The sequence below is a fragment of the Bombina bombina genome, chromosome 3 (genome assembly GCF_027579735.1).
Source record: "Bombina bombina isolate aBomBom1 chromosome 3, aBomBom1.pri, whole genome shotgun sequence".
Taxonomy (NCBI): domain Eukaryota; kingdom Metazoa; phylum Chordata; class Amphibia; order Anura; family Bombinatoridae; genus Bombina; species Bombina bombina.
In genome coordinates, this window is record NC_069501.1 from 984967649 (window position 1) to 984984080 (window position 16432).

General features: G+C 42.2%; 1 protein-coding gene across 1 annotated transcript in view; it reads left to right on the plus strand.

Moving 5' to 3' along the window:
• The window catches only part of CS (citrate synthase), a 173889-nt gene that overhangs the window by 40321 nt on the left and 117136 nt on the right, over nucleotides 1-16432 (plus strand). The window contains exon 6 of the mRNA XM_053708094.1: nucleotides 6065-6253. Within this exon, the coding sequence (XP_053564069.1) occupies nucleotides 6065-6253 (189 nt within the window). The remainder of the gene's footprint in view (nucleotides 1-6064; nucleotides 6254-16432) is intronic.

Sequence of the window (16432 nt, forward strand, 5' to 3'; positions counted from 1 at the left end):
TTTTACCAATGATCCAGGAGAGTCAATATATGACCACACTGTACTTAAAGGTTGCGTATCTACACATTCCTATCCACAAAGATCATCACCAATTCCTCAGGTTTGCCTTTCTGGACAAGCATTACCAGTTTGTGGCGCTTCCCTTCGGGTTGACCACGGCACCAAGAATTTTCACAAAGGTGCTAGGGTCCCTTCTGGCGGTCCTAAGGCTGCGGGGCATAGCAGTGGCGCCTTATCTAGACGACATTCTAATTCAAGCGTCGACTTTCCAACTAGCCAAGTCTCACACGGACTTTGTGTTTGCCTTTCTAAGATCTCATGGGTGGAAGGTGAACGTAAAAAAGAGTTCTCTTTCCCCTCTCACAAGAGTTTCATTCCACCGACCAAGCTCTTCATTCCATTCCTCGGCCGCCAGTGGCTCAGTGTATGGAGGTAATCGGACTAATGGTAGCGGCAATGGACATAGTTCCGTTTGCTCGCTTACATCTCAGACCACTGCAACTATGCATGCTTAGACAGTTGAATGGGGATTATGCAGTTTTATCTCCTCAGATAAGTCTGGATCAAGAGACCAGAGATTCTCTTCTTTGGTGGTTGTCACAGGATCACCTGTCCCAGGGAATGTGTTTCCGCAGGCCAGCGTGGGTTATAGTGACGACGGACGCCAGCCTACTGGGCTGGGGTGCAGTCTGGAATTCCCTGAAAGCACAGGGTTTGGGGACTCAGGAGGAGGCCCTCCTACCGATAAATATTCAGTAATTAAGAGCGATATTCAATGCTCTTCAGGCGTGGCCTCAGCTGGCTTCGGCCAGATTCATCAGATTTCAGTCGGACAACATCACGACTGTGGCTTATATCAATCATCAAGGGGGAACAAGGAGTTCCTTAACGATGATAGAAGTTTCCAGAGTAATACGATGGGCAGAGACTCACTCTTGCCATCTATCAGCAATCTATATCCCAGGGGTAGAGAACTGGGAGGCAGATTTTCTAAGTCATCAGACTTTTCATCCGGGGGAGTGGGAACTCCATCCGGAGGTGTTTGCTCAACTGGTTCAGCTATGGGGCACACCAGAATTGGATCTGATGGCGTCTCGTCAGAACGCCAAACTTCCTCGTTACGGGTCCAGGTCAAGTGATCCTCAGGCAGTACTGATAGATGCTCTAGCAGTACCCTGGTCGTTCAACCTGGCTTATGTGTTTCCACCATTCCCTCTCCTTCTGCGTCTGATTGCCAGAATCAAACAGGAGAGAGCTTCAGTGATTTTGATAGCACCTGCGTGGCCACGCAGGACTTAGTATGCAGACCTGGTGGACATGTCATCTCTGCCACCTTGGACTCTGCCACTGAGACAGGACCTTTTGATTCAAGGTCCGTTCAAGCATCCAAATCTAATTTCTCTGCAACTGACTGGAGATTGAACGCTTGATTTTATCAAAGCGGGGTTTCTCCTAGTCGGTCATAGATACCTTGATTCAGGCTCAAAAGCCTGTCACCAGGAAAATATATCATAAGATATGGCGTAAATATCTTTTTTTGGTGCAAATCAAAAGGCTACTCATGGAGTAAGATCAGGATTCCTAGGATTTTGTCCTTTCTTCAAGAAGGATTGGAGAAAGGATTGTCAGCTAGTTCCTTAAAGGGACAGATATCTGCTTTGTCTATCCTATTGCACAAGCGTCTGGTTGATGTCCCAGACGTTCAGACGTTTTGTCAGGCTTTAGTTAGAATCAAGCCTGTGTTTAAACCTGTTGCTCCGCCATGGAGTCTAAATTTAGTTCTTAATGTTCTTCAGGGGGTTCCGTTAGAAGCTTATTATCTATGGAATGCATGGGTTCAATCTTGGAAAGTTCTGTTTCTAGTTGCTATCTCTTCAGCTCGAAGGGTTTCCGAACTATCTGCAGTACAATGCGACTTGCCTTATCTTGTTTTCCATGCTGATAAGGTGGTTTTGCGTACCAAACCTGGGTTCCTCCCTAAGGTTGTTTCTAACAGGAATATCAATCAAGAAATTGTTGTTCCTTCTGTGTCCTAATCTTCCTAAGAAGGAACGTCTGTTGCACAACTTGGACGTGGTTCGTGCTTTGAAGTTTTATTTGCAGGCAACCAAAGTTTTTTTGCCAATCATCTTCTTTGTTTGTTGGAAAGCGCTGCTGGAAAGCGCAGAGGTCAAAAGGCTACGGCTACCTCTCTTTTGGCTGAAAAGCATCATCGTTTGGCCTATGAGACTGCTGGGCAGCAGCCTCCTGAAAGAATTACAGCTCACTCCACTAGAGCGGTGGCTTCCACATAGGCTTTTAAAAATGATGCTTTTGTTGAACTGATTTGTAAGGCTGCGACTTGGTCTTCGCTTCATACCTTTTCCAAATTTGATACTTTTGCTTCTTCGGAGGCTATTTTTGGGAGAGAGGTTTTGCAAGCAGTGGTGCCTTCTCTTTAGGTTCCTTTCTTGTCCCTCCCTTCATCCGTGTCCTAAAGCTTTGGTATTGGTATCTCACAAGTAAGGATGAAACCGTGGTGAACAAATATTTTCACTGGAACTACAATAGGGTCACAATCATCCAGAGTCGCTAAAAGCCGTCATATCTGAGTCTGTGGGAGTGGGATAGACCAGGTATTCCGTTCGCTCCCCCTCCTACTTTTAAGAAAATGTTTCCCATATATCAGACACCATGCGGGACTCGTGGCAGACGGTCCCTAAGGTGGAGGGAGCTATTTCTACCCTGGCGAAGCGTACAACTATACCTATTGAGGACAGTTGTGCTTTCAAAGATCCTATGGATAAAAAATTAGAGGGTCTCCTAAAGAAAATATTTGTTCAAGTAAAGGATGAATCCGGTGACTCGTCGTACCTTTATAGAAGAAAAGTAAATTTATGCTTACCTGATAAATTAATTTCTTCTATGGTACGACGAGTCCATGGCCCGCCCTGTCATTTTAAGACAGATTATATTTTTTTGATTTAAACTTGTCACCTCTGCACCTTTTAGTTTCTCCTTTTTTCTTCCTGTTTCTTCGGTTGAATGACTGAGGGGGTGGAGCTAAGGGAGGAGCTATTTAGACGGCTCTGCTGTGGTGCTCTTTGCCACTTTCTGTTAGCAGGAGGATAATATCCCACAAGTAAAGGATGAATTTGTGGACTTGTCGTACCATAGAAGAAATTAATTTATCAGGTAAGCATACATTTACTTTTTTAAAATCCCTGTGTGTAAGTGCCTGAGCCTCTAATTGGTTCACCTTTGTTCATGCAGGGATATCTTTAAAGGGATACTGAAACCAATTTTTTTCTTTCATGATTCAGATAGACAGAGCATGACATTTTAAGCAGCTTTCTAATTTACTAATATCAAATTTTCTTCATTCTCTTGGTATCTTTTTTTTGAAATGCAAGAATGTAAGTTTATATGCTGGCCCATTTTTGTTGAACAATCTGGGTTGTTCTTGCTGATTGGTGGATAAATTCGTCCACCAATAAATAAAAATGCTGTCCGGAGTCCTGAACCAAAAAAAAAACTTAGAAGCCTTCTTTTTCAAATAAAGATAGCAAGAGAACAAAGAAAAATTGATTATAGTAAATTAGAAAGTTGCTTAACCCCTTAAGGACCAAGGCCATTTTTCAATTTCTTTCCCTTAAGGACCAGGGCTATTTTTACATTTCTTCTGTGTTTGTTTTTAGCTGTAATTTTCTTCTTACTCATTTATTGTACCCACACATTTATATACCGTTTTTCTCACCATTAAATGGGCTTTCTAAAGATACCATTATTTTCATCATATATTTTATAAATTTTTTTATAGTAAATTATAAGATGAGGAAAAAATGGAAAAAAACACACTTTTTCTAACTTTGGCCCCCAAAATCTGTTACACATCTACAGCCGACAAAAAACACCCATGGTAAATAGTTTCTAAATTTTGTCCTGAGTTTAGAAATACCCAATTTTTACATGATCTTCGCTTTTTTGCAAGTTATAGGGCAATAAGTACAAGTAGCACTTGGCTATTTCCAAACCACTTTTTTTCAAAATTAGCACTAGTTATATTGGAACACTGATATCTTTCAGGAATTCTTAAATATCCCTTGACATGTATATATTTTTTTTTAGAAGACATCCCAAAGTATTGATCTAGGCCCATTTTGGTATATTTCAAGCCACCATTTCAAATAAAAAATTTTTTTCACTTTTTCATAAATTTTTTCACAAACTTTAGGTTTGTCACTGCTATTATTTACAAACAACTTGTGCAATTATGGCATATATGGTTGTAAATGCTTCTCTGGGATCTCCTTTGTTCAGAAATAGCAGACATATATGGCTTTGGCGTTGCTTTTTGGTAGTTAGAAGGCCGCTAAATACCACTGCGCACCACACGTGTATTATGCCCAGCAGTGAAGGGGTTAATTAGGGAGCATGTAGGGAACTTCTAGGGTTAATTTTAGCTTTAGTGTAGTAGACAACCTCAAGTATTGATCAAGGCCCATCTTGGTATATTTCATGCCACCATTTCACCGCCAAATGCCATCAAATTAAAAAAATCGTAAAATTTTTCACAATTTTAGGTTTCTCACTGAAATTATTTACTAACAGCTTGTGCAATTATGGCACACATGGTTGTAAATGCTTCTCTGGGATCCCCTTTGTTCAGAAATAGCAGACAAATATGGCTTTGGAGTTTCTTTTTGGTAATTACAAGGCGGCAAAATGCAGCTGCGCATCACACGTGTATTTTGTCTAGCAGTGAAGGGGTTAATTAGGTACCGGGTAGAGAGCTTGCAGGGTTAATTTCAGCTTTAGTGTAGAGATCAGCCTCCCACCTGACACATCCCACCCCCTGATCCCTCCCAAACAGTTCTCTTCCCTCCCTCACCCCAAAATTGTCCCCGCCATCTTAAGTACTGGCAGAAAGTCTGCCAGTACTAAAATAAAAGCTCTCTTTTAATTTTTTTAATTCCCCCCCCCCCAGCTTATTTACATATGCTGCTGTGTAGGAGCCCCCCATAGCACCCAACCTCCCTGAGCCCCCCCCCCCCACAGCTCTCTAATCTCCTCCCTCTCACTATTTGGTGCCATTTTGGGTACTGGCAGCTGTCTGCCAGTACCCACTTTTCAAACTTTAGTGCATTTTTTTTTAATATTTTTTTTTTTTTCTGTAGTGTAGCTGGCCCCCCTCAATACCCCCCACCCCCCTCTCCCAGATCCTTTTTATAAATAAAAATTAAACACCCATCACCCGCTCCCACCACAGATCACCTCCCGCTCCCACCACAACCGGACCGTTTATGTGCTAATACTATGAAGATTGGGCGCGCGTGCACGCAGCCCCGCCCCCGTGCACGCGCCCGCACGCACCGGGACTAATCCGGAACAAGATTTCCAGCGACCATCGCTGACCAATGCAGAGAGGGCCACAGAGTGGCCCTCTCTGCATCGGTGTGCCAGAAAAGGTATTGCCATGATGCCTCAATATCGAGGCATCATGGCAATACCTTGAAAGCGGCTGGAAGCGATCAGGATTAGGTCGTACAGGGTACGTTGCTGGTCTTTAAAGACCAGGTTGTGTGCGACGTACCCTGTACGACTCGTGTCATTAAGGGGTTAAAATTGCATGATCTATCTGAATCACGAATGAAATAATTTGGGTTCAGTGTCCCTTTTAATCTATTTCATCTCTAGCTCTTGAGGCAGAATGATGGACAAATCTGTAAGGGGCTAAAAAAAAAAAAAAAAAAAATACACTGCCTATAATTTGAAATATCAGTGGCTGCATTTCAATTTGTGCTACATGCAGATTTTATAACATGCAAAAGAACCTTTTGATGCTGTTAGGAACAATCCAAATATATGAAAATCCAGACTTTTTTTATATCTAGTATTATGGAAACAACCTAAGGTAAATATAATCTGTGGGCTGTGTCCTCTCCTTCTTATTGCTTGATTAACATGGGACCCTTTGTGTGAATTGTTCCCATTTAAATGATGATGGATTAGAATACATTGCATCTTGTTTAATATCTTGGGTGTTCAGATTACCTTTTTTATTTTTATTTTTTTCATCCCATAGGTCAACTGGATTTCTAAGGAATGGGCTAAGAGAGCTGCTCTTCCTTCCCACGTTGTAACTATGCTGGATAACTTCCCCAACAACCTGCACCCTATGTCCCAGCTGAGTGCAGCTATCACAGCACTTAACAGTGAGAGTAACTTTGCCAAGGCTTACGCTGAGGGTGTCAACAGAGCAAAGTACTGGGAGGTAAGTACGGCAGCTCACTTGCTTACAGTATTAGGTGTTTGCATCTTGTTTTGTAAAAAAAAACAATTTTAAGACCAGCGCAAAATGTACAAACAAACAAGAAAAGGTTTCCTACACTTCCAAAAAGGACCGTTTGAAAAATATCAGAAATATTCTTGTTTGCGCACAACTAAAAACTAGTTGTGCTTAAGCATGGATGAACAAAGGGGAAAAAAAATCATCTTAAAAATGCAGTTGCTTTACTTTATAAATGTCAACAATAAAAACGCATATCGAATCACATAAAATATCAACAATAAAAACTCATATCGAATCACATAAAATATCAACAATAAAAACTCATATCGAATCACATAAAATATCAACTATGGAAATGCCTTAAAAAGCGTATATATGGAAAAATGTCATTCAAAACACTGCATAGAGCGCTGGCTGTGGTGTGTGTTGCTTTTGTGAAGATGTAATTTGTGTCATACACCACTGACTCCCTGGAAGGTGTTGCCTGAATACTGGCGCACAGGCCCTCACAGGATATGTCCATATGCTGCAGAAAATCAGTAATAGCTTTTACTAGAAGCATTTTGCTTATAGAAGCATGTTGACAATATACTTCCATTTCAATTGAAGTGCATGCACATTTCAATTTGAACCTCTTTATCCCTTTAATCCCAATATTTTTCTTCCATTATTCAGAAAGAGCGTGCACTTTTAAATGACTAATTTACTTCTTTTTATCAAATTTTCTTAAGCTCAGGAACGTGCAAGTCCTTATTCTTTAACCTCTTAAGGACATATGACGGACTTTTTCCGTCATAAAACAATTGAGCAAACTGAAAGCTGTGTCCTTAAAGGGTTAAAAAAACAATTATCCAGATGGCAGCACCATTTCCTGTCATGTAGCGCCCCAGACACCTACCTAGGTATTTCTTCAGCAGAGAAAATTAGAAACTTGTTAAAATTGTATGTTCTGCCTGAATCACAAAAGAACATTTTTGGGTTTTATTTCCCATTAATGTCAGTCAGTTGGTTTGAAATATTCCTGTTTTTCATTGTCTTTTACATGCATAATAAAAACTAAAAATAAAGGTTATGATCTTCTAGGCACATCTTAGTCATCAACTAATGACTACATAGACTTTGTGACCATATATGGACCTTAAAGGGACATGAAACCCCAACATTTTCTTTAATAATTCAGATAGATTATACATTTTTATACAACTTTCCAATTTACTTCTGTTATCAATTTTGCTTCATTCTCTTGGTATCTTTTATTGAAGTAGCAGCAATGCATTCCTTTGAGCTAGCTGAAAACATTTATAAGCCAATAAAAATGGGCATAGCATTTTAGCCACTAATCAGCAGCTAGCTCCAAGTTCCTGAGCCTATCTAGATATTTTTTCAACAAAGGATACCAGGAGAATGAAGTAAATGAGATAATAGAAGTAAATTGTAAAGTTGTTTAAAATTGTATGCTCTATTTGAATAATGAGAGAAAAAATGAGTCCCTTTAAATGCCAAACAAATATTACATCACATTATATATTTGCCACAAATAAAACTAGTACCTATTCAGGAAGGTGAAAACCTCCAGTCCGCGTAGCATTGCTCTTGTTAAACAACATATCATTCTGATAACAGAGAAGAAATAAGTAATTTTCCATTATACTATTTAATGCGTAGGTTATGTGTATTTTATTGCATTGCACTAAAATGCTCTCTGGCATTACCTTACAGTGTAGGTAATGTAGGTATTTCAAAATGGGGAGAAAAAAACTAAAGCAACATTGTTAGTTGTTGTCTGCCCCTTGCTAGCTTCAGTGCTGCTCTTTCTCAGAGTGTGGTGTTTTATTAAGGTTACACGTGTGTGTGTGTGTCCTTGGTTTGTCTTATCCAAATCATGTAGTTAGGTCGGTGGGGGAGGGGTTGGTTTCCATTCACTCCTTTCTTTTTCCCTTTCCAACAATGTCTATTTGCCTGTAAGACAGATACCTTAGTTACCAAACTGTGTGCTCGTTGCTATCTTGGCAAATTACATTTGGGTGCGCTCCATGCTGCACCTCTGACAAGGACGATAATTAATGGCAGTGAAGAAACCTGGGAGAGGCATTTTGTACTTGTGATTTCTCATGTGACTTTTTACAATCACTAAACCATTAGTTTACATTCAAATGAGAGAACATGCAAAGGATTTGTATGTATGCACATGGCAGAAACGTGACATACCAAGCCTCTGAGGCTCACTGCTCTAAAAAAGGAAACTTTAGAGAGAGCTGAGCTGTTAAAAATCTTGTGTGGTTAGGAAAGACATGTAGCAGCAGGTCTAGTTTTGGAAGTGGTTGTATTGGGTGTATATTCTGAATGTAAATTTCATTAAAAGCTTTTATTTATGTAGCGTAATATTACAGGCAGTTTGTAGCTTAGGTTTAGGTGGTATTAAAAACATTTGACATATGCCTTATTAAAGGGACACTGAAGTGAAAATTAAACTTTAATGATTCAGATAGAGCATGCAATTTTAAACAACTTTTCAAATTTACTTCCATTAACCAAATGTGCACAATCCTTTTTCTTCTTAAATGGAAAGAGCCCACAGCTGCATTCATTACTTTTGGGAAATAAGAACTTAGCCACCTAGAGGAGGCAAAGGCTTGAATACTCCTCCCACTTCGCTCATCCCCCAGTCATTATTTGCCTTTCGTCCCAGGAGGTTGGCTGAAAGTGTCAGAATTTTTAATTTTTTGGTAGTCCTGTCAGTCTCTCAGTGAGGGCTTGGATGAAAGTTAGTCCAGAGATGCAGGGAGAGTTTTTCTGCGAAACCACCCCGACTCATATTAACAGCTCCTCAAGCAATCGGCGTTGTTGAACTTCGCTCCGCTGCCTGCTTTCTTCTCTCAAGTCCATGGCGGAGGCGATGCCACTATTCGTGACACTTGAAAGGCTGTGTTCCTGTTCCATGGCGTAGATTCCGGTAAGATCGTTTCATTTTACTTTATCATCAATATACTGTAATGTGAATGTTTTCCCAAGAGGCTAGAACACCTTGCGGGTCTAACTATGACATAAGGATATCAGTCTCAATAAGTCTGTTAGTAACCCTCAATTCCAAGATACTATCTCCTGAGGGGGGTTATTGAACAGGGGGGTTTATAATCGTTTTTTAGGTGATTCAACTTGCTTATGTGTGATGTTTACGGGCTCGTGGTTGGAACTTTGAGGCCTTTGGAAGCGACGCAGCCTTTTGGTTGGGCACGCTTTTTTGGACTGTACGGTTCACCTTGTGTTCGGGCGTAGTTATGTTTCCGTTCCGCATTCCCAACCGTGTGGCAAAGGAGATTTTCTATTCCGCAGGGGTCTGGTCATAGGAGGTGGTGAGTGCCCCAGCCATTGTGGGTGTCAGGTGCCGTTTTTGTTTTACTACTTTAGTCCATATTGATATTTCCTCTATCCAGTTATGGAGGATTTTGTAACTGAATCTGAAATTAGCACAGTCTCAGCATCAGAGGATTCTGATATCGAGATTATTTTTATTTCAGATTCTGTTTCCGGTGACGACTCCGAATTGGCCTTTTGACAAATGTCAACCAGTTTTGTTCCGTATGCCATGTAAGAGCGCCTGGTTCCTCGGGCTCGGAATCAGGGGACTGCTAAACCATCCGCCTCGGGGGAGCCCAGTCCCCCAAGAGGCGGGTTCCCAAGTCATACTTCTACACATGCGGGTAACCCAGTTTATGGTTCCTCTATGCGGGGTGGCGTGTCTTCTCTCCCCCCCCCCCCCCCCCCCCCCCCCGGATGTTTCAGCACATTTTTGCTTCCAGGTATGTTGGCAATGGTCTGTCTGCAGAGTCCAGACATTTATTTGAGATTGTGCTCATGCCCTATTGTCCCGGGCCTTCAGCCTTGGGAAGCGGTTGCTCAGACATCTTTTTCAGTTATTGAATGACCCTATCGTTAACAGATATGGAGAATTTTAGTCTGATAATTCGAGTGGTGCACCTCATTAGACATGTGGGGTTATCTCCTGTTAGTCATTTGTTTGAGATCTTTCCCAGTTTTTTTAAAGATAGGGCTCCGTCTGGCTGGTCCTACGGGTAGGCCTGTGTCTTTTGGGCGTTAACCTTCGGGGTGGCCTTATTTTATTTTGTATCCGATGGGATGTCTTTTTATTTGTTTTTGCTTTCTTTGGGAACCATCTTGGATCGATACACTCTGTTACTACTTCGGAAGTTGTTTGGACATGTAGTCCTATGTTTAAGAATGTCTGTTTTCTTTTTTCCCCTATGAGGGAGAATTTATGCAGCTTGCCGGTTAGGACCCTGGATACAGGCTGGTCCTGTCGGTTCGTTCGGTTTGTTGCTGTTCAGACACAAGGCACTGTTTCTGCTGGACTGGTTCGGTAGTAGCGCTGAGTGCTCAGGTTATCATTGTTTCTCCAACATAGGTGTGTCCGGTCCACGGCGTCATCCTTACATGTGGGATATTCTCTTCCCCAACAGGAAATGGCAAAGAGCCCAGCAAAGCTGGTCACATGATCCCTCCTAGGCTCCGCCTACCCCAGTCATTCTCTTTGCCGTTGCACAGGCAACATCTCCACGGAGATGGTTAAGAGTTTTTTGGTGTTTAAATGTAGTTTTTATCCTTCAATCAAGTGTTTGTTATTTTAAAATACTGCTGGTATGTACTATTTACTCTGAAACAGAAAAGAGATGAAGATTTCTGTTTGTAAGAGGAAGATGATTTTAGCAAACGTTACTAAAATCGATTGCTGTTTCCACACAGGACTGTTGAGATGAAGTAACTTCAGTTGGGGGAAACAGTTGGCAGACTTTTCTGCTTGAGGTATGACTGGCCACATTTCTAACAAGACTATGTAATGCTGGAAGGCTGTCATTTCCCCTATGGGGACCGGTAAGCCATTTTCTTAGATTAAGTAAAAGAATAAAGGGCTTCATAAGGGCTTAAAAAACTGGTAGACATTTTTCTGGGCTAAAACGATTACTTTGCTAAGCATATTTTGCAGATTATAACTCTTAATAGTTATTATAATCTTAGGGATTGTTTTAAAAAAACGGCAGGCACTGTATTGGACACCTTTTCTCCAACATAGGTGTGTCCGGTCCACGGCGTCATCCTTACTTGTGGGATATTCTCTTCCCCAACAGGAAATGGCAAAGAGCCCAGCAAAGCTGGTCACATGATCCCTCCTAGGCTCCGCCTACCCCAGTCATTCTCTTTGCCGTTGTACAGGCAACATCTCCACGGAGATGGCTTAGAGTTTTTTAGTGTTTAACTGTAGTTTTTATTATTCAATCAAGAGTTTGTTATTTTAAAATAGTGCTGGTATGTACTATTTACTCAGAAACAGAAAAGAGATGAAGATTTCTGTTTGTATGAGGAAAATGATTTTAGCACCGTAACTAAAATCCATGGCTGTTCCACACAGGACTGTTGAGAGCAATTAACTTCAGTTGGGGGAACAGTGTGCAGTCTCTTACTGCTTGAGGTATGACACATTCTAACAAGACGATGTAATGCTGGAAGCTGTCATTTTCCCTATGGGATCCGGTAAGCCATGTTTATTAAGATAGTAAATAAGGGCTTCACAAGGGCTTATTAAGACTGTAGACTTTTTCTGGGCTAAATCGATTCATTATTAACACATATTTAGCCTTGAGGAATCATTTATTCTGGGTATTTTGATATGATTATATCGGCAGGCACTGTTTTAGACACCTTATTCTTTAGGGGCTTTCCCTAATCATAGTCAGAGCCTCATTTTCGCGCCGGTATGGCGCACTTGTTTTTGAGGACAGCATGGCATGCAGCTGCATGTGTGTGGAGCTCTGATACATAGAAAAGTCTTTCTGAAGGCATCATTTGGTATCGTATTCCCCTTTGGGCTTGGTTGGGTCTCAGCAAAGCAGATTCCAGGGACTGTAAAGGGGTTAAATATAAAAACGGCTCCGGTTCCGTTATTTTAAGGGTTAAAGCTTCCAAATTTGGTGTGCAATACTTTTAAGGCTTTAAGACACTGTGGTGAAATTTTGGTGAATTTTGAACAATTCCTTCATACTTTTTCGCAATTGCAGTAATAAAGTGTGTTTAGTTTAAAATTTAAAGTGACAGTAACGGTTTTATTTTAAAACGTTTTTTGTGCTTTGTTATCAAGTTTATGCCTGTTTAACATGTCTGAACTACCAGATATATTGTGTTCTGACTGTGGGGAAACCAAGGTTCCTTCTCATTTAACTATATGTATTTTATGTCATAAAAAAATTTAGTAAAAATGATGCCCAAGATGATTCCTCAAGTGAGGGGAGTAAGCATGGTACTGCATCATCCCCTCCTTCGTCTACACCAGTCTTGCCCATACAGGAGGCCCCTAGTACATCTAGTGCGCCAATACTCCTTACTATGCAACATTTAACGGCTGTAATGGATAATTCTATCAAAAACATTTTAGCCAATATGCCCACTTATCAGCGAAAGCGCGACTGCTCTGTTTTAGAAAATTCTGTAGAGCATGAGAACGCTGATGATATGGTTTCTGAAGGGCCCCTACACCAGTCTGAGGGGGCCAGGGAGGTTTTGTCTGAGGGAGAAATTTCAGATTCAGGAAACATTTCTCAACAAGCTGAACCTGATGTGATTACTTTTAAATTTAAGTTGGAACATCTCCGCGCTCTGCTTAAGGAGGTGTTATCCAATTTGGATGATTGTGATTATCTGGTCATTCCAGAACCATTATGTAAAATGGAAAAGTTCTTAGTGGCCCCGGGGCCCCCCGAAGCTTTTCCTATATCCAAGCGGGTGGCGTACATTGTTAGTAAAGAATGGGACAGGCCCGGTATACCTTTAGTACCTCCCCCCATATTTAAAAAATTGTTTTCCTATAGTCGACCCCAGAAAGGACTGATGGCAGACAGTCCCCAAGGTCGAGGGGGCGGTTTCTACTCTACACAAGCGCGCCACTATACCATAGAAGATAGTTGTGCTTTCCAAGATCCTATGGATAAAACATTAGAAGGTCTGCTAAAAAAGATGTTTGTTCAGCAAGGTTCCCTTCTACAACCAATTGCATGCATTGTCCCTGTCACTGCAGCCGCGTGTTTCTAGTTTGATGAGCTAGGAAAGGCGATTATTAGTAATTCTTCTTCTTATGAGGAGATTACGGACAGAATTCGTGCTCTTAAATTGGCTAATTCTTTCACCCTAGACGCCACCTTGCAATTGGCTAGGTTAGCGGCGAAAAAATTCTGGGTTTGCTATTGTGGCGCAGAGCGCTTTGGTTAAAATCTTGGGCAGCGGATGCGTCTTCCAAGAACAATTGCTTGACATTCCTTTCAAGGGGAAAACACTCTTTGGCCCTGACTTGAAAGAGATTATCTCTGATATCACTGGGGGCAAGGGCCACGCCCTTCCTCAGGATAGGTCTTTTCAACCTAAGTTTCGTCCCTTTCGCAGAAACGGATCAGCCCCAAGGGCTACGTCCTCTAAGCAGGAAGGTAATACTTCTCAAGCCAATCCAGCCTGGAGACCTATGCAAGGCTGGAACAAAGGAAAGCAGGCCAGGAAACCTGCCACTGCTACCAAGACAGCATGAAATGCGGGCCCCCGATCCGGGACCGGATCTGGTGGGGGGCAGACTCTCTCTCTTCGCTCAGGCTTGGGCAAGAGATGTTCTGGATCCTTGGGCGCTAGAAATAGTCTCCCAAGGTTATTCTCTGCAGTTCAAGGGGCTTCCTCCAAGGGGGAGGTTCCACAGGTCTCAGTTGTCTTCAGACCACATAAGAAGACAGGCATTCTTACATTGGGTAGAAGACCTGCTAAAAATGGGAGTGATTCATCCTGTTCCATTAGGAGAACAAGGGATGGGGTTCTACTCCAATCTGTTCATAGTTCCCAAAAAAGAGGGAACGTTCAGACCAATCTTAGATCTCAAGATCTTGAACAAGTTTCTCAAGGTTCCATCGTTCAAGATGGAAACCATTCGAAAACTTCTTCCTTCCATCCAGGAAGGTCAATTCATGACCAAGGTGGATTTCAAGGATGCGTATCTACATATTCCTATCCACAAGGAACATCATCGGTTCCTAAGGTTTGCATTCCTGGACAAGCATTTCCAGTTTGTGGCGTTTTCTTTCGGATTAGCCACTGCTCCTAGGATTTTCTCATAGGTACTAGGGTCCCTTCTGGCGGTGCTAAGACCAAGGGGCATTGCTGTAGTACCTTACTTGGACGACATTCTGATTCGAGCGTCGTCCCTTCCTCAAGTAAAGGCTCACACGGACATTGTCCTGGCCTTTCTCAGATCTCACGGATGGAAAGTGAACGTGGAAAAGAGTTCTCTATCTCCGTCAACGAGGGTTCCCTTCTTGGGAACTATAATAGACTCCTTAGAAATGAGGATTTTTCTGACAGAAGCCAGAAAAACAAAACTTCTAGACTCTTGTCGGATACTTCATTCCGTTCCTCTTCCTTCCATAGCGCAGTGCATGGAAGTGATAGGTTTGATGGTAGCAGCAATGGACATAGTTCCTTTTGTGCGCATTCATCTAAGACCATTACAATTGTTCATGCTCAGTCAGTGGAATGGGGACTATTCAGACTTGTCTCCGAAGATACAAGTAAATCAGAGGACCAGAGACTCATTCCGTTGGTGGCTGTCCCTGGACAACCTGTCACAAGGGATGACCTTCCGCAGACCAGAGTGGGTCATTGTCACGACCGACGCCAGTCTGATGGGCTGGGGCGCGGTCTGGGGATCCCTGAAAGCTCAGGGTCTTTGGTCTCGGGTAGAATCTCTTCTACCGATAAATATTCTGGAACTGAGAGCGATATTTAATGCTCTCAAAGCTTGGCCTCAGCTAGCGAGGGCCAAGTTCATACATCAACCATCAGGGGGGAACAAGGAGTTCCCTAGCGATGGAAGAAGTGACCAAAATCATTCTATGGGCGGAGTCTCACTCCTGCCACCTGTCTGCTATCCACATCCCAGGAGTGGAAAATTGGGAAGCGGATTTTCTGAGTCGTCAGACATTGCATCCGGGGGAGTGGGAACTCCATCCGGAAATCTTTGCCCAAGTCACTCAACCGTGGGGCATTCCAGACATGGATCTGATGGCCTCTCGTCAGAACTTCAGAGTTCCTTACTACGGGTACAGATCCAGGGATCCCAAGGCGGCTCTAGTGGATGCACTAGTAGCACCTTGGACCTTCAAACTAGCTTATGTGTTCCCGCCGTTTCCTCTCATCCCCAGGCTGGTAGCCAGGATCAATCAGGAGAGGGCGTCGGTGATTTTGATAGCTCCTGCGTGGCCACGCAGGACTTGGTATGCAGATCTGGTGAATATGTCATCGGCTCCACCATGGAAGCTACCTTTGAGACGAGACCTTCTTGTTCTAGGTCCGTTCGACCCACTCCAGCTGACTGCTTGGAGATTGAACGCTTGATCTTATCAAAGCGAGGGTTCTCAGATTCTGTTATTAATACTCTTGTTCAGGCCTGAAAGCCTGTAACCAGAAAAATTACCACATAATTTGGTATATCTGTTGGTGTGAATCTGCAGGATTCCCTTGGGACAAGGTTAAGATTCCTAAGAGTCTATCCTTCCTTCGAGAAGGATTGAAAAAAGGATTATCTGCAAGTTCCTTGATGGGACAGATTTCTGCCTTGTCTGTGTTACTTCACAAAAAGCTGGCAGCTGTGCCAGATGTTCTAGCCTTTGTTCAGGCTCTGGTTAGAATCAAGCCTGTTTACAAAATTTTGACTCCTCCTTGGAGTCTCAACCTAGTTCTTTCAGTTCTTCAGGGGGTTCCGTTTGAACCCTTACATTCCGTTGATATTAAGTTATTATCTTGGAAAGTTTTGTTTTTGGTTGCAATTTCTTCTGCTAGAAGAGTTTCAGAATTATCTGCTCTGCAGTGTTCTTCTCCTTATCTGGTGTTCCATGCAGATAAGGTGGTTTTGCGTACTAAACCTGGTTTTCTTCCAAAAGTTGTTTCTAACAAAAACATTAACCAGGAGATAGTTGTGCCTTCTTTGTGTCCTAATCCAGTTTCAAAGAAGGAACGTTTGTTGCACAACTTGGATGTAGTTCGTGCTCTCAAATTTTACTTAGCAGCTACTAAGGATTTCAGACAAACTTCGTCTTTGTTTGTTGTTTATTCTGGTAAACG